This window comes from Balaenoptera acutorostrata, chromosome 13 (genome assembly GCF_949987535.1).
Source record: "Balaenoptera acutorostrata chromosome 13, mBalAcu1.1, whole genome shotgun sequence".
NCBI lineage: Eukaryota > Metazoa > Chordata > Mammalia > Artiodactyla > Balaenopteridae > Balaenoptera > Balaenoptera acutorostrata.
The window spans coordinates 4,715,602-4,742,827 of record NC_080076.1 but is presented as its reverse complement, the minus strand read 5'-3'; the positions used below and the strand labels follow the sequence as shown (position 1 = coordinate 4,742,827).

The following is a 27,226-nucleotide window of genomic DNA, read 5'->3' as shown; positions in this document are numbered from 1 at the left end:
ACTAGGGAATACCAGTAAAATAACTGGAAATAGCTTTCATTTTTTACATCTTTTTGTATATAAGCGTTATTTGCAAGCAAATAAACAGGAAATAGATTTTAAAAGATGAAACACTGGCATAGTCCATAATTCAGAAGACATCAACTGTCACAATCTCTACCCATTCCTAAGAACACTTTCAGAAAGACACGGTAAATTCTTGTGGTATAAAGAGAATGGTGGCTACCAGGTCCTGAAATTACAACTGTCTTTTCTACTGCTCACGGCATAAGTGCTTTCAGCGATGCTGGCACGGTGGATCTGCTCTCCTTGAAATGCTTTCTTCAAGTGGCTTCCAGTACAACAGGCTCTCCTAGTTTCCCTTCAACTTTATTTCCTCTCCTGATCTTCTCCGAGTCTCAACCCCAGTGCTCAGTCCTTGGCGCTCTCCCATTCCACCTGTACTAGCTCTCCTGGTGATCTTACCAGGTCTCCGACCCAGAATATGACCTGTTCTCTAGTGAGTGCAGTTCATTAGGCTTCCTTTGAGCTCCAGACTTCTCCCACATGCAACAGCCTACTTACCTGTTCACTCAATGTCTAATGAGCATCCTGAACATAACATAACCAAAACCGAATGTTTTACTTTGCCCCCAGATACACTTCTTCCCAGTCTTTCTATTCTCAGTGAATGTTGCCACCATGCATACAGTTGCTGCAGCCAAACATCAGAAATCAAACTTCATTCCTCTTTCCTTCTCACTCCCATCCATCAGCAAATCCAGCTGGCTATCTTCAAAACATATTCAGAACCCAACCACCTCTCCCCACTTCCAATGCTACCACCTTAGACCAAACCAGCATCTCCTGAATGGACAACCACAACTAACCCCTAACGGGTCTCCTGCTTCTTCTCGATCCTTCCCACGATCGACTGTGCTTCCTCCATCATGCCGTAAGGATTTTCAGATGTCAGCTTAGTCCAGGGTAGCTGGTCATAGTGGAAGCGAGAGAGGTAACAGGTAAAATCGAAAAGCAAAACAGACACACTTCAGTGACAGGTCTTCTGACAGGCCCTCAGACTTGCCAAACTAGTTCCCCATCTCAGAACCCCTACGTTTGCCTCTGTGTGGAATGCTCTTCTCCCAAACCTTGATGAGATTTCATCTGTCCCCTCGTTTATCCCTGCTCACGTCAGCTTTTCAGAGCCCTTCGCTGAGTTGCCCGTCCAGAAGGGCCTGCCCCGTCCTCACACCACGGTCTCTATCCCCTCCCTGCTTTCCTTCACAGCACCTAGTACTCCTGAAGCTCTATTTTGTCAGTCGTTTGTAAGATTCATGAGGACAGAGGCCTTTGTCTGTCTTACTCATCCCTGCTGCCCAATACCTAGTTCAATGCCTGGCACATGGCAGATACAAAGAAATATTTGTAAGCAAGTTTGGATAAATAAAGGAGATGTGCACGGCTGATTACACATTGGTCTTAGAACTAGTATATACAACTGGTTAAGTGACTGACAACAACTTTCCCATTCCAACTATTCTAGTTCACACCCCTTTCCTTCTCCTGAACTATAATAGTTCTTACCATCCAGAAACCATATAATTTCATATTCAATTGTTGTTTAATTCATTTAAACAAAATATTTATGAATACTATGTGCAAAGCATTGCATGGGACACACAAAAGTACATGAAAAATAGACATGATTTGATCCTGAAAAAGCATACAATTAATTTGAGGTCAAAGAAGAAAAACACAGGGCTTCCCTGGTCGCGCAGTGGTTGAGAATCTGCCTGCGAATGCAGGGGACACGGGTTCGAGCCCTGGTCTGGGAAGATCCCACATGCCGCGGAGCAACTAAGCCCGTGAGCCACAACTACTGAGCCTGCACCTCTGGAGCCTGTGCTCCACAACAAGAGAGGCCACGATAGTGAGAGGCCCGCGCACTGCGATGAAGAGTGGCCCCCACTTGCCGCAACTAGAGAAAGCCCTCGCACAGAAAGGAAGACCCAACACAGCCATAAATAAGTAAATAAATAAATAATTTTTTTTTTTAAAAAAGAAGAAAAACACAGATATAGCCTCATAGTTTTGACTATTCATGTGTGATCCATGGCAGTGATTGCTACCATTCTGTCTTCCAGGTCACTTACCCGTTCTTCTGCCTCAGTTATTCTGCTACTGATTCCTTCTAGTGTATTTTTCATTTCACTTATTGTATTGTTCATCTCTGTTTGTTTGTTAATTCTTCTAGGTCTTTGTTAAACATTTCTTGCATCTTCTCGATTTTTGCCTCCATTCTTTTTCCAAGGTCCTGGATCATCTTCACTATCATTATTCTGCATTCTTTTTCTGGAAGGTTGCCTATCTCCACTTCATTTAGTTGTTTTTCTGGGGTTTTACCTTGTTCCTTCATCTGGAACATAATCCTCTGCCTTTTCATTTTGTCTATCTCTCTGTGATTGTGTCTGCCCTCTGGTGGACGAGGCTATCTAAGAGGCTTGTGCAAGCTTCCTGCAGGGAGGGCCTGGTGGTGGGTAGAGCTGGCTGTTGCTCTGGTGGGCAGAGCTCAGTAAAACTTTAATCCGCTTGTCTGCTGATGGGTGGGGCTGGGTTCCCTCCCTGGTGGTTGTTTGGCCAGAGGCACCCCAGCACTGGAGGCTACAGGCTCTTTGGTGGGACTAATGGTTGACTCCTGGAGGGCTCATGCCAATGAGTACTTCCCAGAACTTCTACTGCCAGTGTCCTTGTCCCCGCGGTGAGCCACAGCCACCCCCCGCCTTTGCAGGAGACCCTCCAACACCAGCAGGAAGGTCTGGTTCAGTCTCCTGTGGGCTCACTGCTCCTTCCCCCTGGGTCCTGGTACACACAAGACTTTGTGTGTGCCCTCCAAGAGTGCAGTCTCTGTTTCCCCCAGTCCTGTTGAAGTTCTGCAATCAAATCCCACTAGCTTTCAAAGTCTGATTCTCTGGGGATTCCTCCTCCCGTTGCCGGACCCCCAGGTTGGGAAGGCTGACGTGGGGCTCAGAACCTTCACTCCAGTGGGTGGACTTCTGTGGTATAAGTGTTCTCCAGTTTGTGAGCCGCCCACCCAGCGGTTATGGGATTTGATTTTATCGTGATCGTGCCCCTTGTACCGTTTCACTGTGGCTTCTCCTTTGTCTTTAGATGTGGGGTATCATTTTTGGTGAGTTCCAGTGTTTTCCTGTCAATGACTGTTCAGCAGTTAGTTGTGATTCCGGTGCTCTCGCAAGAAGGAGTGCCAGACATTAGAAATTTGGTTTCCAATAAGATGTGACTTCAGAAATGGCTTGGAATAGTGATGTAAATGATTGCACCAAATACCCTATCTGTATGGAAACAAACAAACAAAAACGTGGTTCCTTCACAAAAGCTGCTTTAGTGAGAGCTCCAGATTTGTACTTAGAATGTTTTGCAATGATAGAAATGCTCTATATCTAAACTGTCCAATATGGTGGCCACAAGTGGCTACTGAACATTTGAAATGGAGCTGAAAAATAATGTAAATTTTATTTAATTTATTTAAATTTAACTAGCGATTTTTGTCTATTAGCTACCATATTGGAAAGTGTAGCTATAGACAATGCAAACATTTTTCAAGAGATAGAGACAACCTAGGTGAAAACTGAAAAGGCATTTCATTTGCAGTGAAAGACATGAACATTTATTTATTGTGTGTGTGTGAATAAAGGTGAGCTCAGTACATTGAGAAGGGTGCTCCTTTGCATAATGTGATGATGATTAAAGAAGTGGTGGCATCAGCTTTAATCTGAAAAAACACTCAGTGCAGGTGGAGTTCAAGTGTTCCTGGGATTGCTTCCTTCAGGAGAGATACCAAGGTTATCAGGGTTAACCCCACATTTGCAGCACCTCCCATCAGGGACCACATGATAAGCTTCATTCATAACCAAAGTTCCAAGAATCTCACGTGGCCCACTGAAAACTGCGAAGCTCCATGGTGTATCCCCTAGGACATAACAAAACAGTACGTGACCCAAACCTGATATGCAATGCCCTCATGGCCCAGCAATGCTACACCACACTGTTCAAGAGGCGAAGGCCAGTCCCTAGGAGGATTGCACCTCGTCCTCTAACCCCTGGATATTCTCCACTTCAGGGATAACTAGTACTGAGAGAGAGACCACATACAACATGTAACTTTTTTTCAAATAAAAGTAAGAGTCCAGTTTCCCACATACAGGGGAGAAAGAAAAAAAAAGAGAATATCAAGAGTAAAAGAGCAGAAGGTGCTTTACCAGACCACAAAAGTACAAATATATAAGGGGTCAGGTACAGAATAAGTGTTACAATCAATGAAGGCAAGGTCTTGGATAACTTTTGTATGTTACGAGGCCAAGAATTCTAAAGTCAACGTAATGAGAGTTATGCCTCACGTCCTTTTTAGAATGAAGCCAAAGAGAAATGCTAAATAAAGCAATAAATGCATTATTAGAGATTCCACAAGATCAAGGATTATTTTATATTATAGGTAAATTCTACTTCATATTTAATAGTACAGTAAATAGCAATAATACATTAAAAATGGATCTAGAAAAGCTGGGAAGATAAAAAAGATAAACTTACATGCCACTCCCGATACAGATGCTTTCAATAAATACTTAATATGAAGGCAGTAATCTTAATCAGAAAGAAAATGTTGTGGGTAAAATCAAAATGTTGAATCACTCTAGATTCGAACATGCAGTCTGTAACTACTATTAATCGGGAAACTGATTATCGAGTGAAAATACCTTCCAGGTCCATTCTGCATTCCTACTGTTTGCTTCTATGGCCATTTACAGTTCCTTAGATTCTCTACCCAGAAAATAAAAATGGGTCTATATTATCTCTTTGAAATTGTCTTTGCTAGTTATATTCCTCTTTAATACAAATAATTTCATAAATGAGATACTTTTAGGCTTGATAGAGAAAAATATGTTTTACTTATTCTTTGAACTTAACTCCTAGAATTCCTACATTTTAGTGGCTTTGGAAAAACAAGTTACAAAATTTCGAAGTCAAAGGTTAGAAGGTCTTGTTAGTAAGACAGCAAAGCCCTACATTCTTGTAAATAAACCAGGGAAGTGCTTCTCATCAAATTCATGGCTCCAGCCACCAAACTAGTCTTCCCCTCTCCGATCCCTCAGCACATTCTTAACCACCTTATATATTGCTGCTAGAATATTCATCCCCAAATATTGTTTTGACCCTCCCCCCACCCACTTAAACTTTTAGCTGGCAAATGGCTACTTAGAATAGAAGATTTTCCCAGCCTCCCTTGCAGCTGGGTATGCCATGTGATTAAATTCTGCCTAATGTGAGCAGAAGTGTCAGGAGAACCTTCAGAGTGATGTGCACCCTTTGCCCTTTCTCTTCATCCCTTCCTTCATCTTGCTGTCTGGAAGGGGAACGCAGCCTTTGAGAATAATGATGAGGGCCTGACTCTGGGGATAGGTGAGAAGTGAGCCAGAAGGAGAGCCCCAGGGGACTTGATGGAACACAGCTAGCACACCAGACCTGGACTGCAAAGCTCATTTCTTTATGACAGATGAGTAAACATCTACCTTGTTCAAGCACAAGGGGGTTCTTCTGAGCTTAATTCTAATTACTATATCAATCACTTTGTCAAAAAAATACCATGTGGCAGGCACTGTACTAAGTCCTGAACATGTAAAAGACATAGATAAACATACTCTGTGTCAAGAAACTTAAAACCAAATTAGGACAATGATCTTTATGTACATTAAAAAATTAGAGAAATATTAAGGGATCATCTTAATGGTTGACTGAACAGAGTAGAAGTCTAGAAAGGTAGATGCTTTTAAAAAATAATCTAAGCTGCTTTAGGAGAGTTAGTATTTGGATAAATAGAGTAGATAAAGATGAATAAGCTCAAGAGGAATATGAACACGAATGAAGGCTTACTGGCTGAAATATGCATGGCATACTTGGGGCAAATGAAGAGATAAGTGTGAATAAAGTAAAATATGTGAGGCTGTGGGATGGCTTACTTTACATGTCAACTTGAGGTGAAACTTGATTTCTGGGAGGTGTTTCTAGATGAGATTAGCATTTGGATCAGTGGACTCAGCGGAGGAGATGGCCCCGCCCAATGTGGGCGGGCACTATCCAATCCATTCAGAGCTTGAATAGGAAAAAAGGTGGAGCAAGGAAGAATTCACCTGTTTTCCTGTATCATTATTTGAGTTGGGACATCTCATCTCTCCTTCCCCTGCCCTCAGCCTCCCATTGACTCCTCTGGTTCTCAGGCCTTCAGACTCAGACAGTCACTCCACCAGCTCTCCTGGGTCTCCAGCTTGCAGATGGCAGACTGGGGGACTTCTCACCCTCCATAATCATGGGAGCCAATTCCTTACAATAAATCTCTTCATATATAAACATATATATGAAGTATGTATGAGTATCTCCTATTGGTTCTATTTCTCTGGAGAACCCTAACACAGGCTGGATGGTTAGAAGGACCAAACCATTAGGGCCTTGAGAGCCAGTGTGAAGTGGAAGACAATGAGGGCCACTGTGGGCTCCTGAAGAGCAGAGCGACCATGACAAAATGCCGGATGGACCTGTCATGGTTAGAACAGACAGGCTCAAAACCGAGACAGGGAGAGCACCACTGCAGACGTGCAGCAATCTGACCAGCATGAACAGCACAAACCCCTCACTCTCCCTCTACCAGCCCACAGGCACCAGTCTTAATAATAAGCCACTCTCGGCTTCCTGAAAGTCGGCTGTCCTCCACCTCACCTGTGAGCACAGCATCAAAAGCATAAAACTCAACTGGAGATCTTAACTCAGGCACTGTAAATACCCGGTTTCACATGGATAAAAAGGCACCGCTTGATCATTTTTTCATTTGTTTTTGTTTGGGGGAGGCAATGAGAAAAGAGAATCAAGCACATGTCACCTCCCAATTACTATCGATAACCCTTCCCCATATCACTCGACAAAATGTTAAAGCAGACCCCTCAGTAGTCACGTATTTGGCCATAAGCCCCTGCACCTTTGTTGCGGTTTGGTCTCCAGCTGTCTTGGCCTCCACGTCCAGGCAGTACTGTGTTACGGAAGAAGCCCAGGTTTGGAAGCAGAGGAAGCTGAATTCAAGATCCGGCTCTGCCACGTCTTAGCAGAGCGACCCAGGAAGGTAGCAGCTCTTCCTGAGCTTCCATTTCTCCATCATTAGATACCTCTCCCACTTACACTACAGAGATTAAGTGATATAACTAGTACAATACCTGGCATGTAATAGGTGTTCCATCAATATCAATTTCGTTCCCTTTCTTATCCAATACTGCCCATTCAATACTGCCAGAAAGAACCTTGAACAGAACCTCGCACAGTGCCTGGTCCCTGTAAACTGCTGAAGCCAAGTCCAGCACCAAACCCCAAACCCCAAGGGACCCCTTCTTTCCACCCTGCCCTTCATCTTCAAGAGATTTCTGTGGATTAAATCAACTGGCTTGATCCTACTAAGCCACAGACCCAATGACAAGAGTTAATAGAAACAACATACCATAAGGACAAAGAACATTCGCTACATGAAATAATTCTTAAAGGTCACTAGGATGAGAACAGATAAGCAATGCAGCTGTGAGCTGGTAACTATCCTGCAGAGTGCTGTTATAGTGTTCTCTCCTTGAAAAGAAAGAGAAGCAAAATCATTCATGGTTACTTTTAGAGTTGAGACAGTAAATGTTTGGCCCAAAATTTACCATGAAACAAAGATAATTTTGCATTTAGTCAGTGTGCCCTGACCAATATTTTTAATTCTACCATCACTAAACTTATCTCATTAGGTAAAATAAGTGAGTTCATTGGAGACGTAACAACTCCTGGGATCTCTGAAGGGAAGAGTAAGTCCCAGACTGAGAAGTAAGGACCCTGGGGTAGAGGAAGGGGCAGGGACAGGTCTGCCTCCGAGGGACAAGAGCAGGGGACAGCAAGGCCAGGAGAGTTAGAACACACACCGCTTGCCTTGTGACCCAGCTCAACCCAACGCTCCTCATAAGAACAAGCAAAGCCACCAAAATTGAGGGCCCAGTGGAAGATGGGTTATGATCTAAGAGGGGCTATTCCTCTATCTACGCTAGGATCCATCTTGAGTTGGAATGGCCAAAAGATGAGAGGACAGGACAGGCTACAATTGAGACTGAAAAGGAGGATTGAGGGTGGAACCAGTCCTCCTCAATACCAAATCATTAGGCCTATTTTTCCTTTTATATCTAGTGTTAAGAATAAAAAAATTTGGCTAAAACAGGCAACTGGAGGCAAGGGAGAAATAAAACAAGCTGTCAGGAAATTATCCACGCTGGCCCAATAGCCATTCTGCATCGATTTTCTAATATTTTACACTTGTAAACTTTCGCTTATTCATTCAATAAATAACTATTTATTGAGTCTTTCCTATGTGCCAGCATTGTTCCAGTTGCTGGGATATACCGGGGAATAAAGCAGAAAAAAATTCCTGCATTCACAGAGTCTACATTCCAGTGGAGGGAGACAGATAAGCAGTAAGCATGAGAAATAGGTTACACGGTATGTTAGAAGGTGACATGTGCTATAGGAAAAAGAAAAACCAGAGCAGGGTGGTGGGGTCCAGAATGCAGCGGGCTGAACGCAGATGCCCAGCTGTAAATGGGGGGTCAGGAGAGGCCTCGTTGAGAAAGTGAAGGAGTGAGCATGCTGCTCTCTGGGGGATAACCTTCCAGCGCAGAGGGTTATGGTGGAAGGGTTCCTGGCACGTTCTTAGAAGAGCAAGGGCATCAGCATGCATGACGCAGGACGTGCCAGAAGGCGGTGGGACCTTGTAGCGGCCTTGCAGGCTTGGCTTTCACCACGGAAGAGAGGGAGCTGATGGACGTGTTTTTGTTTTAACTCTTTATATTGACAATAGCTGCAGAGAGGCGCCATGCGCCCGTCACTCAGATCCCTTCAATGGGCAGCGTTTTCCATAACTGTAACGCATCGTCAGAACCAGCGAATATCTTAAATAGGAGTCCCTAGACTGACTTAGAGTCGTCGTGTGCACTTGTGTGTCTGTCTGGTGTATCTTTGGCTCCTGGTCTGTGGCACTTTCCCACATGCAGAGTCACACAACACAGGACCATTCTGTCACCACAAAGGCGCCCCCCCCCCTGCCCCTTTGCAGTCCCCCTCCCCCGCCACCTATCATCTGTTCTTCACTCCTGTGACCCTGTCATTCTGAGAATGTCACAGAAATGGAAGCACACTGTGTGCGATCTTTTGAGACTGTCTTTTTTCACTTAGCGTAATACCCTGGACACCCAGTCAGGTTGCTTTATTCCCTTTTTACTGCTGAGTTGTCTTCCCTCTACGCATGTACCAGTCTAACCAGGGACCCACTGAGGAACATGTGAGTTGTTTCCAGTTCGGGGCTTTACAAATAAAGCTGCCAGCCCAACAGCCACTCTGTATCAACTGTCTGATACTGTTTACACTTATAAACTTTTATTCATTCAATCAACCAATACTGAGTCCTCTCTCTGTGCCAGCATTGTTCTAGTTGCTGGGATTTGCATACAGGCTTTTATGTGGACATAAATTTTCATTTCTCTAGGACAAATGTCAAGGAGCGCTACTGCTGGGTCATATAGTAAGCCTATGTTTAGCTTTTTCAATCAATCAATCAACAGGTAGATTGATTTCCAGAGTGTCTGTACCATTCTGCATTCTCACCAGCAACGCATGATCAATTCAGCATTTCTACATCCTCACCAGAATTTGGGTTACCAGTATTTTTTATTCTAACAAGTATGTTATAGTATCTCACTGTGGTTTTAATTTGCATTTCCTTAGCAGCTAATGATGTTGGACATCTTTTCATGTATTCATTTGCCATTCATATATCTTCTTGGAGGAAATGTCTATTCAAGTCTTTTTCCCATTTTCTATTTGGATTATTTGTTTCCTTATTGTTGAGATTAGAAAATTCTTTATATATTCTGGATATAAGTCCTTTGTCAGATATGAGAAAAAGTTTTCTCCTAGTCAATGGCCCTGTCATTTCATTCTATTAACAGGCTCTTTTAAAGAACAGCGTTTTTAATTTTTATGAAGTCCAATTTATCCACTTTTTCTTATATGGATCATGCTTTTGCTGTTGTGTCTAAGAACTTTGCCTAATCCTAAGTCTCTTCAAAATTTTAAAATTTTATATTTAGATCTATGATCTACTTGGGGTTAATTTTTATATAAAGTGTGAGATTTGGGTCAAGATTTGTATTTTTGACTACTGTTGTCCAATTGTTCCAGAACCATTTGTTGAAAAGGCTGTCCTTCCTCCATCAAATTGCTTTTGCATCTCTGTCAAAAGTCAGAAGTATTTGCATGGGTCGATTTCTGGTTTCTCTACTCTGTTCCATTGATCTACGTATATGTCTCTTTGCCAGGACCACGCTTTCTTGATTACTGCAGCTATATCCAAAGTCTTAAATTGGGTGGTGTCATTAGCCACTGAAGGGTTTAAATAGGAAAGTGATAGAATCTGACATCTTAAAATAGCACTCTACTACCAAAAGTACACAGTCAGGGGTGAGGGCCACCAGGCTGGAGGTGATGGTGCTCAGAGCAGGGAGACGGCGTAGAGGGGGAAAGATTAGTCGGATTCTGACTCCTTTATAAAAGTTGAGCCCACAGAATGTTCTGGGGGATTCAGTGTGGGAGTGAGAGAGAGAGAAGGATCAGACATGACCCCAGGGTTTTCGACCTGAGCAAATGGGTGGAAGTGTCATCACTGAGATAGGGAAGGTGACAGCAAGATGTGTGAGGGAAGGTCAGTTCAGTCTTTAACACGTTGGGTCTGAGAGGCATGTTAGAGATCTGAGTGGAGATGCGAAGTGAGTTGTGGATACAAGAATCCTGAGTGTAGGAGAGACATCTTTGTGACCTGGAGATAGAAATCCAGGAGCTGTCAGCACATTTAAAGTCGTGACACTGGATGAGACGGCTGAGGGAAAGTGGAAAACACTGGGCCCCGGGGCCTCCGACACTGCAGGATGAGACAGAACATCCCCCTTTCTGGTAAAAGACATTGGGGGGGTGACCTGAAGAGGGTGGTGAAAGGAGGGCACACCAGGCAGAAGGGAAACTGCACAAAGGTCTTAAGGCAGAAACGAGCCCGACTTGTTAGGGACACAGAAAGGCGTGGAGGGCAAGGCGACAGTGTTACCAGCTGAGGTGGGAGAGGAAGGAAGGGGCCAGATCACGCAGAGTTTATTACACCAGGAGAGAGATGGCATTTTATTCTAAATGCCTTGGGAAGCCATGGAAAGGGACTAAGCAGAGAAATGACAGTCTGTTTCTACAAAATGAAGTTTTTTATGTTCTTATAGAAATTACATTCTTTAACATAATAACAACATACATTACCTGAACTGAAAACTCATAAATCAACAACCAGTGTGATGGAACCACTGAAATCCTGAAGACTACGTCAGGACACGAGCTCTGAAGGGGAAGAGAGTCTAACAACTAGAGCCACAAGAAAGGAAGGTGCAGACGGATGACAGCGTGAAGGAAGGAGGGAGAGACCCTTCCCGAGGCCCCCAGGAACCACGTGTAAGTGAGACGGGGACGTTGGCGGACAAGGAAACACGGTACCACCCACAGCTCAGAGGGCAGGACGGAAATCAGCGAGGGGGTGGGAAGGGGCGGGCAGGGGATTAGCTAAATCCACAGAAGGGTTTTCTCAGAGCAGTAACCTCACCAGATTTCCACTCAGAACAAGCCCTTCCCGGCCAGTTATTTAAGAGGCCTTTAGAAAACAACATTTAACCTCTGCACGCATGCCCAACAATCTCCTTCTTGAATGAAATAATACAGATTCTTAAAATCATCCAGATGTCATCTGTGTTAGGAACAAATGGCATCCTTGAAGACTCCTCCAGAACTTTCTCTACTTAAAAACTCCCCATGGGCAACTGGAATGGCTGTTTTCTCCACCTTCTAGAAGGGAACACAGTAAAACGACAGCAGACGGAAAGAAAAGCACATTTTAGCCCTTTGACCTTCCAAAGGTTTTCTTTTTATTCTTTCACAACTCCCCTCTGCTTTCTCCCTGGTTCCTATGCAGAACCCTGGATATGGGGGTGGGGGGGAATCTCAAAGCAAATAACAGCAGCTGTGTACCAACTGGATGTCTGTTTTCTTTTAAAGCTGTACTAGTTATCTTAGGTCCCCTGCCCTAGTCACAGAGTTAGTGTTTTCCACTTTCCCTCGGCCATCTCATCCAGTGTCACGGCTTTAAATGTGCTCACAGCTCCTGGATTTCTTCAACATATAAATTCTCACATTCACCATTGTGAGATGAGGCTCTGATGCCTATTTACGCAAGATGCCTGAACCACCTTTACCACCAAGGATCCCTTTATATTTTCCTCCTATGGATTTCATATTTGCTAAGTTTTATTTACCAAACTATGTATGTTAAATAATAATAACTTTTCCATTTCACACTCATCAAAGACATACTTGTAACTGCAGCTTTTTAGTAGTATAAGATTCAGGATATTATCAAACTTCCTTGAAAAAAGCAAAGGCATTTGGGATTTTAGCACTAAATATGACAGTCCTACCAACAGTAAAGATGTAGGGTCCTCTGTGTTTTTCAAAATTAAGGACACTGAGTTTCAAGCACCCACACTCTCTTCCTGGCCCCCCAGGGTACTGAGGTCCCTCAGGCTTGGAACCACTCGTCTCTGCAAAGCAGGCGGCCATGTTCAAGGAAAACAACAAAAAGTAAGTCCCTAAAACAAAACCTGCTATAGAGAATACTGCCTAAGACTCCGAAGGCAAAAGTGAGTCAGAAGCCAACAGCTCTGTAAGGCAGAATGCTGTTAAAGAACATCTAAGATGCAGATACAGAGCATCAGAATCCCAAGATCACCAGAAAAAGTTCTACAGAAACAAGTTTCCATTTTGATCATGTAAAGGAGGAGGACAACTTGACACAAAATATTATTCTTTATAATATTTTTCAGGAAGGTGTCTATTTCACAAGTTAAACACGTAAAGACTTGAACTGAAAGCAAGTTAATATTACTGCCATCAATTATGTGATATTTTCTTCTCATATTCCACAGCACTCATAAAACCTGAATAAATGCTACTGCCCAAATCACAGAAAGGGAAAAGCAAACCATTTTTCTCCCTGGCCCCAAATGGCTGCATTTTCATTCAAAGTTCTACAATCATTAACCTTGCTAATAATATAATCAGAAATGATAAGACTCAAATTCACAAACATAAGTTCAAAAACTATAACTCAGAATTGAAAAACAAAACCCACCTACTTCAAAATACGTAGGCAGGGACTTCCCTGGTGGCACAGTGGTTAAGAATCTGCCTACCAATGCAGGGGAAACAGGTTCGATCCCTGGTCCGGGAAGATCCCACATGCCGCAGGGCAACTAAGCCCGTGCACCACAACTAGTGAGTCTGCACTCTAGAGCCCATGAGCCACAACTACTGAGCCCACATGCCACAACTACTGAAGCCCGCACGCCTAGAGCCCGTGCTTCGCAACAAGAGAAGCCACTGCAATGAGAAGCCCGCGCACCGCAACAAAGAGTAGCCCCCGCTCACCGCAACTAGAGAAAGCCCGCGCGCAGCAACAAAGACCCAACGCAGCCAAAAATAAATAAATAAATAAATTTTCAAAAAATACGTAGGCAACAAGGCTCATAATCTCATAGATCAGTATCAGATAGTAACTGAACACCTGCTGCTATTGAGATTGCCAGCAATAAGGAGCCAATCTTCCCGCTCAGGTATCTACCCTTCTCTGGAAAACAAAACAGCTATTATTTCAGGAGGTGGAGCTCACTGAACAACTTAGAAACTTCACTTGTGTTCTTGAGCAGAGGGTACAATTTTTATAATGCTCTCCTGTTTCACACCTTCACCTAAAATCTCATGTTAGCACTCAGCTGCACATGATGCTACAGAAAGAAAGGCACACCCCATGCTGACCTGTACAGGTATAGGAGTCTGCATTTACTGTGAAGACCATACACCTGCCATTGTGTTGTATGTTTAACCAGCATTATTTTGTTTCTTATCGTAACCCCTCCAAGTTGGCACTATTGTCATCCTCCCATTTTACGTTAAATAAGGCATATGAGGCATAGAGAGCATAGGCACAGACTAGGACCCCCTTCCACCCATCACAGTATATACTGTCTCAACATGAATACACACATGCATATAAATCTATGATATATACGGAGATGTAGCCTATAATGAAAGTTCACTATTTAGAGGTAGAAGGCAAAAAACAAAAAACAAACAAAAAACTTCTTTCATATTTGGGTAAGTTAGGGAAAGTAGAATATTCTTTAGTTACCACGCAAAGGCTTCATGAATTTCTGGAGCTTTTAAATGATGGAAGAAAGGGGGCAGGGCAAGGGAGGAGAAACAGATCTTCTGGGCTCCTTTCTCTGTTTCAAAAGAAGGGATGAGATAAATAAAGTAATAAAGTAATGGAACAGGAGGAATCTAGGAAGAAGTGAAAATTCTGGCAGAGCGCCCTGCAGGTCTCTGAAGGAGATGTGTGTTGAAGATGCAGGAAGCCACTGGCAGGGAATCCTAGGATGGCTAAGCTGGGGCAGGAAGCAAAGCCTAGGACACTGCATTAATCAGAGATGGTCACAAAAAGTGAAAACAGATAGTGAAAACAGTAAATAGAACATATGTCCCCTAAAAGTAGAATCAGATGTTCTGGGGAGGCTGGCACTGCCGATGACCAGCTAGAACAGGTTGCGTGAGCCTCCTCCTCGCTGCACACCTTCATCCTTCTGATCGGTCCCATTTCACAATGTCAGCCACTGTCCTGTTCTACCTTAATCCAGACCAGCTCTGGGAGCCGGTCTGTCACCGCTGATGTTAGGCCCTACTCACCAGAGTCGATGCCTGACGCCTCACACGGCCACTCCGGGTCCACTCCCCACCGCTGAACTAGACTCTGGCTGATACAGCACAGCTTTGTGTATAATAATCCCTGCCCATTGCATTGTTTTCTGTGTTATTCCGGCTTCCTCAAATGGAAACTTCTGAGAATAGAACTGATATCTCTTCCTCTCCAGTTCCACAGTCTCCACTATAAGAACTCAGCAGATACAGGATCACTGATCAAAAGGAAGGGCGTGAGTGAGTACCAGAGAGCAGTGGTGTCCCAAACTCAAGTCCAGATAGGCTATTCTGGGGAGTTTCTACCAAGAAGCAATTAAGAAGAGTTTAGTTTATAGGAACTGCTGTAAACTTGTTTTTATGTATCTCACTATAAACAGTAGTTTTCAGTTATCTTGCTATAAGTATTAGTTATCAAATATTAGTGATAAACTCGACTCATCGCATTTTTCTGGAGAGATGTTCTCCCCAAGCTACTTTTAAAGAAAGAGTATTGAAAACTGAGTGAAAAATAAAGGAATTTGCTGTCAGCTAATTCACCCACTGAGCAGCTGGTTTGCATCTCTTCCCGTTTCGCTTAGAAAAACCTTGTGCAATTCCTTTTCTGCCTCATAAGAATGAAATGTAAATGGTTTATAGTAAAGCTTAATAATCTTCTCTTATCTCCTGAGAAATGTACCCATAAAAGTTATGCAAAATATATCTTAGGGCAGTGATTCTTGACTAGCAGTGACTTTGTTGTCCCCAAGGGGACATTTGGCAATAGTTGGAGACATTTTTGGTTGTCACAACGAGGGGAGGGGGTGATACTGGCATCTGGATGGGGGGAGACCATGGAGGCCCCCTGTACAACACAATGAATAGAACCCCACCGAAAAGAAAGAAAAAAGTGGCAAAGCTTCATAACATAAAATATCCTATTACTTTATAAATGCTGTTCTTTTTTATAGACACAAATAAAGAAAGCACACAATGGATCTTAAAATTCTACAATTACATATACCATGGGAAGGGGGAAGGAACAGTTTTAAGCAGACATCTGGTATCAATTAGACCTGATGTTACGGTGCAGGATTATTAGTTCAAGAATCTCTAACAGCAAATCAGCTCTGCAGCTCAGCAGCAGGACAGGACAGATCAGATCTGACCCCCACTACAAACCACCCTTAACCAGATCAGGGCACTATTGTATCTTCTGGAGCATCACCGGAGGGCAATTTAACAGTGATACATCTCACTAATACCATCAACTTCAACCTTTAAAAAAGTTTTTAAGACATTCTCTACAAAACCAATGTCCTTTGATATAAATTGTGATCCAGCTCAGACCAGGCCTCTATCTTCATTTTCCTCACAAACTATGTAGAAAATTCCCATTACTAAGCATTCCTGTCTATTGTCTGGGGAAATGAAGGAGCGTGAGTGTAAGACTTATGACTGAAACTCCCCCACACTGATAAAACACAGCCAGAGGCAGCAAAGAAAAACTCCTTAGAATGTATTGCAAAAATTATAATCAACGCAAAGAATCTTATCAAAGGAATGTTTCCCTCAAAGTTAAGCAAAGTTACTTTACAATTCCCAAAGCTGCTTAAGGATGAAGTCGCACTGGCATTTTTCACTTCTCTGTCCCTCTCCCTTGCTTCTCATCAAAGCCACACACATACCCCCATGCTCACTCGCAGGAGTCCAGTACTGTGCCTCACCGAAGTCGTCACCGGATACCTTAAATATCACTGGGCGCCTTCTAGGTGAACAGCGGGTGGGTGGGCGTGGATGGTGGGGTGGGCTTGTGGATGCCAGGGGGAGAGCCGGCGCAGACCACACCTGGACCTCCGAACTCAAGGTCCCCTCTTGTGGGGTCCCACAGCTCTCAAGGTGGGTGGTCTCCAACCGGCCCCAATTACGAATCCACTCTAGGAATAATAAGTGGGACGACCCCTGTCCTAGATGAAGACCTGGTCTATGCACACTCAAGGATAAAAAGGATCTTCAAAAATCCTTCCGTAGTTGCGCTCTCTCTCGTAGGAAGACAGCTCCAGATGAGATTTTGTTTCCCACGAAGTGCGAAGTGGTGCTCTCCCACATGCCCGCGCAGGGTCTCGGGAGACAGTTTCTGCCCTTCAAGGGCTGCTAAACTGGTTCACCTCGCCGCGGCACTGACTTATGCACCTCCAGGTGTGAACACGCGGGCGCGCAGCCTCAGGTGTACAAACTTGGGGTCCGCTCCCAGGTGTACAGACTCAGGGGGTGCACACACAAGTATGCAGACGCGGGGAGCCGCTCCCAGGTGTGCAAAGCCGGGTGCGCACGCACTGGTGAACGCACTCAGGTGCGCACATAGAGCCGGGCAGGTCAATCCCACCACGCTGCGAACGACAGGTCTCGACAGGGAACCCCCAAACTCCGGTCGGCATTCTGCCTCCACCAACTCACCTCCTCCAAAAATTTGGTCAAATCGTACACCTTGTAATGCAGGATCAGCCAGGTGCTCTTGCTGTCGTTGTGCTTCTGGATCTCTTCCAGGGTATAGTACTTAACGGCTTTGTCGGACTCCTCTGCCATTTCGGAACGCGTCGAGCCTCAGGCCCTAAAAGGAGCAGCGGAGCCGGGCGGAGTTCAGCGGGCGTCTCCGCGAACTCGCCCCGGGACATTCCCCAGGGCCCTGCTCAGCGCCTAGGCAGGGAGGCAGGCACGGGGGTGGGGCGGGGGCGGGGGAGGCCGAAGCAAGGCCTCCGATGATTGGCTAAAATTCGTGTCACTCAAGGGTCCCGCCCTCGACCGACACTCCACCAATTCCAACGGGCCGCGCCCAGTGCGCGAGTGTTGATTGGCTGCAGAAGGTGCCCTTCACAATCACAGCTGTAGGAGCACGCGGAGGACGGGGCTCCCTTTGCGTCTGCGCAGAAGGTGGTGCCGCGGAGATCCAGCGCCAGGACCTGCGCCCTCGGGTGTGGGTGTTCCTGGCGGACTTGGCGAGGTGGCCGGAGAGGGAGGGTCCGACGGGGCGGGCGCAGAGTCCATCTTGTGCAGGGCAGCGACCCCACATCAAAATCGCCGCGATTTCCCAGTCAGGTCAGATCACGCAGAGCTGGGCGTTAATTTGTAACAAAGTCGTTTCGGGGTGGACTGTTAGTGTGAGAGGAGATGTAAACGAGCCTCGTGGACGTTAAAAGACGCAGTTACCTCATTTAGCCTCGACAAAACAAGTGTGCTGCCCAGAACAGTGCTCTGTAATTGCCCGACCCATCCCCAGAACTGCCCCATTCTCACAGGATAAACAAACACAGGGAAATTGTTCTATAAAAGCAAAAACGTCCTAATGTGCGTAGGACGTATGTCGCTCTGAAGTTATTCGCTATTGACCCTGACTAGGTGAGTACTTGTATTAGTGCCTCCTGTCTGTTCTCAACAGTATATTGTTTAAGGTAAATCCTAAATAACTGATTGCTCTTGGAATAGAGTCTGGAACAGTTACCTCCCCAGCTGGGCACCCATAGGAAGATTTACAAATGTTCTATTTTAAAAAGGCGGGGGAGAGAATTCCAGCATATTAAAAAGTCGTCTGATATTTATTAAGGTCTTTTTCGGCAATGGTATTTAATTCCAAAAAGAACTACACAACAGGTTACACATGTAGGTCATCCTCCCAGAAACTAAGCACAGTTCTTCCACACTAGCTGCTGATGAATGTTAGCTTCCTGTACCCCTCCTTACCTCTTCCATAGGAATGCAAGGCCATGGAAAAGACATTTTTCCAAGCATTCCAAATAGTTTTTAGCCTTTTCATATGATGGAATACACTGATTTTCAAATACTGCACTAGCTTTGCATCTCTGAAATAAACCCCACTTGCTTACGATGTATAATTCTTTTTTTATTTGCTTTTAAAAAAAATTGAAGTATAGTTAATATACAATGTTGTGTTAGTTTCTGATGTACAGCAAAGTGATTCAGTTATACATACATATATATGTTTTTTCATATTCTTTTCCGTTATAGTGTATTACAAGATATTGAATATAGTTCCCTGTGTTATACAGTAGGACCTTGTTGTTTATCTATTTTATATATAATAGTTTGTATCTGCTAATCCCAAACTCCTAATTTATCCCACCCCCTTTCCCCTTTGGTAACCATAAATTTGTTTTCTATGTCTGTGAGTCTGCTTCTGTTTTGTAAATATGTTCATTTGTATCATATTTTAGAGTCCATATATAGATATCATATGCTATTTATTTTTCTCTGACTTCATTTAGTTGTTAATCTCTAGGTCCATCCATATTGCTGTGTCATAATTTCATTCTATTTTACAGCTGAGTAGTATTCCATTGTACATATATGTGTGTGTATATATATATATATATATATACACACACACACACACACACACACACACACATATACGACTTCTTTATTCATTCCTCTGTCAATGGACATTTAGGTTGCTTCCATGTCTTGGCTATTGTAAATAGTGCTGCTATGAATATTGATTGGGGTGTATGTCTCTTTTTGAATTAGAGTTTTCTCTGGATATATGCCCAGCAGGACTGCAAGATCATATGGTAACTCTAATTTTTTTAAGGAACCTCCATACTGTTCTCCATAGTGGCTGCATCAATTTACATTCCCATGGTGTAGGAGGGTTCCATTTTCTCCACACCCTCTCCAGCATTTATTATTTGTAGACTTATTTGTATTGTTTCTGACCTGTGTGAGGTGATAGCTCATTGTAGTTTTGATTTGCATTTCTCTAATAATTAGAAATGTTAAGCATCTTTTCATGTGCTTATTATCCATCTCTATGTTGAAGAAATATCTATTTAGGTCTTCTGCCCATTTTTTGATTGGGTTGTTTGCTTTTTTGTTATTGAGTTGTATGAGCTGTTTGTATACTTTGGAAATTAATCCCTTGCTGGTCACATTGTTTGCAAATATTTTCTCCCATCCTGTGGGTTGTCTTTTCATTTTGTTTATGGTTTCCTTTGCTATGCAAAAGTTTATAAGTTTGATTAGGTCCCATTTGTTTATTTTTGCTTTTATTTCTGTTGCCTTGGGAGACTAACCTAAGAAAACATTGCTACGATTTATGTCAGAGAATGTTTTGCCTATGTTCCCTTCTAGGAGTTTTATGATGTCATGGTTTATATTCAAGTCTTTAAGCCATTTTGAGTTCATTTTTGTGTATGGTGTGAGGGAGTATTCTAACTGCACTGCTTTACATGCGGCTGTCCAGCTTTCCCAACACCACCTAATGAAAAGATATGCAATTCTTTTTATGTATTGCTGAATTATATTTTGTTAAGAGATTTTCTGTCTATATTTATGAGAGATATTGGTGTGTAGTTTTCATTTTATGCATTGTATTTGTCTGGCTTGGCTATCAGAGTAATACTGGCTTCATAGAATGAGTTGTGAAGAATTCCCTTTTCCTCTGTTTTTCTGGAAAAGTATGTGTAGAATTGGTGTTACTCTTCTTTAAAAGCTTGGTAGAATTCTCCAGTGAAATCATATGGGCTGGCAGATGTATTTTTCAGGAAGTTTTAAACTATGAGTTTAATTTCCATAACAGTTATAAGACTATTCAGATCTGTTTCATACTGGCTGAGTTGTGGTAGTCTGTACTTTTCGAGGAAATGGTCCACTTCATCTGAATTGTCAAATCTGTGTATAGAGTTGTTCATAGTTGTCCCTTATTATCTTTTGATGTCTGCAACGTCTGCAGTGATATCCTCTGTTTAATTCCTGGTAGTAGTAATTTGACCACTCTTCTTGTTGTTATTGTTGTCAGCCTTGCCAGAGGTTGGTCAGTCTTATTGATTTTTTCAAAGAGCTAGCTTTCTGTCTCTGATTTTCTCTATTGTTTTTCCTTTTTTTTTTTTTTTAAATGTCACTGATTTCTGCTCTTTATTGAGTCCTTCTTTCTGCTTGCTTTGGGTTTCTTTTTTTTTTTTTTCCCTAGTCTCTTGGGGTAAGAGTTTAGATTATTGAATTGAGACTTTTCCTCTTTCCAAATGCATGCATTTAGTGTTATAACTTTCTTAAACGCTTTAAAAATAGTAAACCAGGGACTTCCCTGGTGGTCCAGTGGTAAAGAATCTGCCTTCCAATGCAGGGGATGCAGGTTCAATGCCTGGTCAGGGAACTAAGATCCCACACGCCACAGGGCAACTAAGCCCTTGCGCCACAACTAGGGAGAGAAAAACCCACATGCCACAACTAGAGAGAAGCCCTAGTGCCACAACAAAAGATCCTGCATGCCTCAATGAAGATCCCGCGTGCCGCAACTAAGGGCCAACGCAGCCAAATAAATAAATATTTAAAAAAAAATAGTAAACCAGATTATGTATACTATTTTCCTAACAGTTCCCTGGTCTGCTGAACCTCCCCGTGACTCTGGCAGAGCAATAAGTCTCCTGAGTGCATGGCTACCTCTATAATCCAACATCAAGACTGTTTCAGATTTCAGTCCCAGTTCCAAATAACTCCATAAGTGGTTAAAACAAAACTTTGGTGCCAGTGACCTGGTCCTATCCCTGGATTAGTAACTTATCAAATGCATGACTATGACTTAATCAGTTAACTCATCTAAGCCACTGCTTATAAAATGCTTAGCACAGGGTCTGGCACATAGAAAGCAATCAACAGATTTTCGCAAGTGCTATTATCAATCAAGACTTCCTTATTCTAAAACACAGGTATAAGGAAACATCCTACGTGGAAGGTGCTCCAAGGTGAAGTAAATTTAGGCAAATTTAGAAACAAACAAACCTGAGAAATTTAAGGAACATAAGAATTTATAAACTCTTTCTGACCTCCCCTCCAGCAAAGAAATTTTAATAAACATTTAGAAAACCAACTCTACTCCTAAAGTTCCTCAGGTAAAATATACTGTAGAAAGCACTCAGTCTTCTAACATAAAGCACAAATAAGCAAACATTATTACACTTTTTATTCCTTTTCTAATTCTTTCTGCCACTAATGCACAAGAAACACTTCATCAGCTCTTTCCTTCCCATTGACAAATCATCATGTTTGCCATAACCATAGAGAGCAGGTTCCCCTTTAACAAATGGGCACTCTAAAAAGACGGACTCCAAATCAAATTATCTACATGGACAATTGGTATCAAATCCATGTCTTTTAAATATGTTAGCATAGGTTAACTTTTCCCTTCTAAAAGTATCTGTATCTCTAGTATGTGTACCCTATTTAGTTGATTTCCAAACAATTCCCCATCTATTAGCAATAATATCCAAAATTTTCTAAATTTTTAAAATTTTCATTCATTTTAAATAAAGCATTTATGTCTTGAATTTTTCTTAATCCATGCATATTTATAACACACCAGAATGTCAGTTGATAATCTCTAATCAATTGAATAGCAAAGGCAGAAATGAGCAGAAAACAATAGATATCTGACCACAAAGGCAACACAAAGGTCTTAAGTTCATTGCTGAGGTAGGGCAACTTTCCTCAGTAACTTCAGACAAAGAAAAGTTAATTATATGTAGGACATCTTATTGTAAATACGTCTTAGGCACATTTTCCTTGTATGTCCATCTTTAAGTAGGAGCAGGTAAATAAAAAGATTAGATGTTTGATTGTACATGGTTGCAATATTAAACTTCTTTTTAAAAATCTTTTTGTCTCCAGCACAAGTAAACAGAACAAGAGTAAAATGGTATAGATAAGGAAAGTTCCAGATATCCTATTTAACTCTGTAAAGGCTTCAGGGTTCTAGACAGTTCTATGAAATACAGCTGATAGTGTTATCATCATCAGGTCACCCAAGTCAGAAGCCTGGGAATCAGTCAGGTCAGTCTCTCCTCTTTATCCCTACTACCACTGCCCCAGATTTGCCTTTCATGATTACCTGCCTATCTGCTTACAATAACTTCCTAACAGGCTCTTTTGCCTCTAGTCTTGAACTCCTCAGACCCATCTTCCATGAGTAATGGATCCAAAATTAAAATCTGATAATATCACTATTTGCCTAAGACATTCCAGTGTTTCCCAATAACTAAAGTTCAAATTCCTTACCAGAACATCCAAGATCATTCAAAATCTGTCTCCCTCTCTAGCTTCATCCTTTGTCATTTCCCCCTCAAGCCTTATAGCCTAGCAACAGTGAGCTATTTTTAGATCTCCAACACACTGCATTCTTTCCTCATTTCCATACCCTTGCTCAAGCCCTGTCCTTTGCCTCTTACCTTAAGTTTACCTCTTACCTCTTACTCTCCTTACCTCCTTTCTCCTACTTCCTTTATCATGGCCAAGGACTCAGGATCCTTTTTGACTCAGCTTAGGAGTCAACTGTGGAGGAAGCATGTGCTGACCACACCCTTCCCCGCCAAGTAGCGCCCTCTCTGCTCCTTTATTCCCCAGTCATGGCTATCATGCACTCACTACATCACCGGTCAACATGTCTGTCTTTCTCACTGGACCAAGAGTCCCTAAAGGACAGGAATGGTTAGTCACATCTGTATCTTCAGAGCCTAGCACAGTGCCTGGCACTCAGCACATGCTCCATAAATGTTTTTGAATGAATAATAGTATAAATGTGATATAGGAGATGGCATGTGAGTACTTGGAAAAATCATAATTACACTATAATCATACTGAGAAATGTGGATTCATTTATCTGACACTAGCAAGAGTATTAGCCAAGTTTTTAACTTTTCCCAGGACACCTACTGAAACGGGGTGGGGGGGGGCTGGTAATCATCAGTTAGATCCATTACACCTGTAACTTGCCGTCACTGATCAAGCTTGCTTTAATTGTTTTTACAAAAACTTGCACGTACTCCAAGTGTCAGCCCAAATAATAAGAGATGTTTGCCCAAGTTGTTTATTAGGAACTTGGAGTCAGCTATGTCCAGTTCAAGCTCCAGACAGTTAAGACTGCTTAAGATGGCAAAAATGTCTCATGTCAGAAGGCCAAAAACTCCTCCCTCAGAACATGCTAATGCCACCGTTTTCTGAGCACGTGTCCGAAGAAGATGCCTGTAGCTTAGTTGCACAACGATGATTATCTCACCTTTTTCTTGTCTCTAATTACTTTTCCTCACACTCCCCGTGCTCCTGACACCCCAGCTTTATTCCATAAATATCCCAAGTTCCTTGCCTTTGGGGAAGTGGATTTGAGATTTGTTCTCCCATCTCCTCACTTGGTGGCCTCAAGAATAAACCCTTTCTCTGCTGCAAACCTCAGGGTCTCAGCGTTTGGCTTGCATGTCAGACAGACAAACCTGGCTCGGTAACACTACAAAAAGTAAAACTGTTTTATTTCTTTCTCAGTCTAGGAAACTGGGGGAAAGAAGCTAAATGCAGCAGCAGCAGCATGAAAATGAAAATAGTTTAAAATGAATGAGTGTGTGGACCTAACGCCAGTCCAAGGTGTTCAATGCAGCCACGTAAGTGTACAAGTAACGTGAATGATGGAGAGGGCAGTGGAGTTCTCGAAAGCTGTGAGCCCCATATCAGAAACACAGCTACCTACCTAAATAAAAATACCATCTAGGACCTCTAAGGCTGACGCTAGAAGGAAGTAAAAGTTTCTTCTTTCTAGGTATGCAACTGCATCCCTCCATATCCTTCTTTCCCTGATTCTCTCACTGATTACTGATACCACTCCCCACTGCCTACCACTACGCTACTCTCTTTGACACTCTGGCATAAGTGTGGATAAAGAGCCCTTTCTTTGCTTTCTTACAGCAGAGCCAGAATATTCAAATGAACTTTGCTAAAGGATAACCTAAAAGAATTTTCCACTATGAGAGCCTGACATAGTTCATTCACCTTTAATAAATGAAGCAGGGCTTCCCTGGTGGCACAGTGGTTAAGAATCCGCCTGCCAATGCAGGGGACACAGGTTCGAGCCCTGGTCCGGGAAGATCCCACATGCCGGGGAGCAACTAAGCCCGTGCACCACAACTACTGAGCCTGCGCTCTAGAGCCCGCGAGCCACAACTACTGAAGCCCGCACGCCTAGAGCCCATGCTCCGCAACAAGAGAAGCGCCGCAATGAGAAGCCCGCACACCGCAACAAGAGTAACCCCTGCTCGACGCAACTAAAGAAAGCCTGCACGCAACAACGAAGACCCAACGCAGCCATAAATAAATAAATATAATACATAAATAAATTTATTTAAAAAATAAAAAATAAATGAAGCAGTGATGCCAATTCAAAAAGTCTGTCTGATTGTCAAATCTCAAATGACTGTGAGGTGCACACCCAGTGAGGACCCTTTTTAGGGACCCTTCCAAGTCCCAGTCTCCCTCTGTATGTTTGAGGGCAGATGATTATACTCTACCCATAAGTACAATCTTAGACATCCCAGTTCTTCGAATTCCAGGCCAAGGTGCGTGCTGAACCCAGCTGTAACGCCCATCTAGGTCTTGTCATCTTAGTTCCAGTTTCCTGTCTAAAGATCTGACTCTTCCCCAGGTAGTTCTTCTGAGAAATGACCTTCATTTTCATGTGGTACTTGGCTACCCACAAAGTATGGGCTAATCTTTGCATGTCCTAACAGTTTAAACATGATTTAACACAATGCAAGAATCTTAATCTTTATAAAAGGTACATACAGGTAACTAGTGGGTGGAATCCTTAAGAGCATTCTTTCCCATCTTGAATGCCTGTGAGTGAGATAAAGGGAAACTTAAGTAACTCATATACTTGGAAAATTGAATAATCTTGCCCACAAGCTTGTCATCAAAATGTATCCTGTGAGGAAAGTTCTTCCCTGGATGAAAATTCTTGCTGGCCCTATAACATTCTGTGGTTTTTTGTTAATTAAAAATTATGATGTAATGTTTTATACATATAAATGGATGTGCATATATATTTTGAAGCATAGTACTATAAATGAACACCAATGAACCCTTCACTTGACTCGGGGACAGTGGGCTCCTCCCATATCCCATTCTTCTGCCTCCCCAAAATCATTATTATCCTGAATTGTGTTCATGATGTCCTTGCCTATTAAAAAAATTAGTTTTGCACATATAGATATATCAACAAACAATTTACTCAGCTTTCCTGGAGAACCATTGAGCTTTATAAAAATAGGATTATACTGTATGTAGTCTTCTGGAACTTTCTTCTCCATTCAAAATTATGTTTTAAAAATTCATCCATATTGAATAGAAGGAAATACAAAACAAAAGAACAAGAATGGTCTTAGCAGCATTCTTCATAATAATTCTAAACTGGAAGCACTCAAATTGTCCTTCAACCTCAGGAAGGATAAATATATACACACAATGGAATCCTATCCAGCAATGAAAATGAATAAAATACTGCTGCCCTCAACAATATGGATGAATCTCATGAATATAATATTTACAAAAGAAGCTATACACAAGAGTTTGTGTTGTATGATTCCATTAAGTTTTCAAAGCAAGCATGTATGGTGTTAGCAGCTGGGACAGTAGTTACCTTAGAGGAAGTGGGTAAGTGGCTGGGAGAGGGCATGAGGAGTACTTCCTGGATACAGGTAATGTTCTATCTTTAGATCTGGGTGGTAGGTATATAAGGGTGGTCATTTTCGAAAAAAATTCGAAAAACCGTCTAAGTGTCTACAGTAAGTCCCCTACATACAAACCTTCAAGTTGCGAACTTTCAAAGATGCGAACGTGCATTCACGTGTCCAGTCACGTAAGTTAGTTCACGTGTCTGGCGTACATTGTCACGTGTGTGCATCCTCTACAAGTGGTTGTGCTTTTGTGTACTTTACTGTACGGTACTGCTGCTGTGCAACACAAGGAGCTTACTAATGAAGACCCGATGGAATTGGAGGCTCAGAGAAAGGACGAAGAGAGACAAGAGGAAGAAGAAGTAACTGAAGAACCGAAGAGATTCACGACGCAGGAAATGGCAAGGGGATTTTCTTTATTTGAGGAGGCAATGTTAGTTTTTGTGGCACAGGACCCAAACGTAGAATGGTACACGAAGGTTGCAACAGCCATTCAGAATGCAATCCAGTATTACTGTCATCTATGACGAGAAAAAAAGAGCTACTACCCAGACATCACTGGATCATTTTCCAAGAGGGTAGACAGAATTAAATCCAGCAAGGAACCAGAACCTATGCCATTAATGTCAGGCCTGAGTGAAACTGCAGCTTGCCCTCCGTCTCCTATTGCTGACGATCCTTCAGCTCTACCATCTCCCACCCCCTCTCCCTCCTCCAGTCAGTAACTTCTTCTGTTCACTCGATGCCAGCCCCTGTATGCCAGCTGTTGTACTATACTACTGTACTTTTCAAGGTACTGT

At 42.7% G+C, this 27,226-nt stretch overlaps 1 protein-coding gene and 1 long non-coding RNA gene across 7 annotated transcripts in view; one reads left to right on the top strand and one right to left on the bottom strand.

Annotated features, from left to right (window-relative positions):
- Positions 1-17,639, bottom strand: part of LOC103019441 (cytochrome b5) — an 80,233-nt gene extending 62,594 nt beyond the window's left edge. Inside the window, exon 1 of one of the 5 annotated variants that reach the window (XM_057526722.1) lies at positions 17,383-17,639. In XM_057526722.1, coding sequence (XP_057382705.1) covers positions 17,383-17,511 — 129 coding nt within the window. In that variant the 5' untranslated portion in view covers positions 17,512-17,639. The remainder of the gene's footprint in view (positions 1-17,382) is intronic. The other 4 variants (XM_057526723.1, XM_057526724.1, XM_007189953.2 and 1 more) reach the window with 4 other exon arrangements.
- Positions 17,640-17,851: 212 nt separating this feature from the next.
- Positions 17,852-25,140, top strand: LOC103019994 (uncharacterized). Of its 2 annotated transcripts, none has more exons than XR_451717.2 (3): positions 17,852-18,321; positions 24,247-24,362; positions 24,667-25,140. It is a non-coding gene; the product is annotated as an uncharacterized LOC103019994 (long non-coding RNA). The 2 variants fall into 2 exon arrangements; XR_451716.2 differs by having other exon boundaries at positions 24,664-25,140.
- The last annotated feature ends 2,086 nt before the right edge of the window (positions 25,141-27,226 follow it).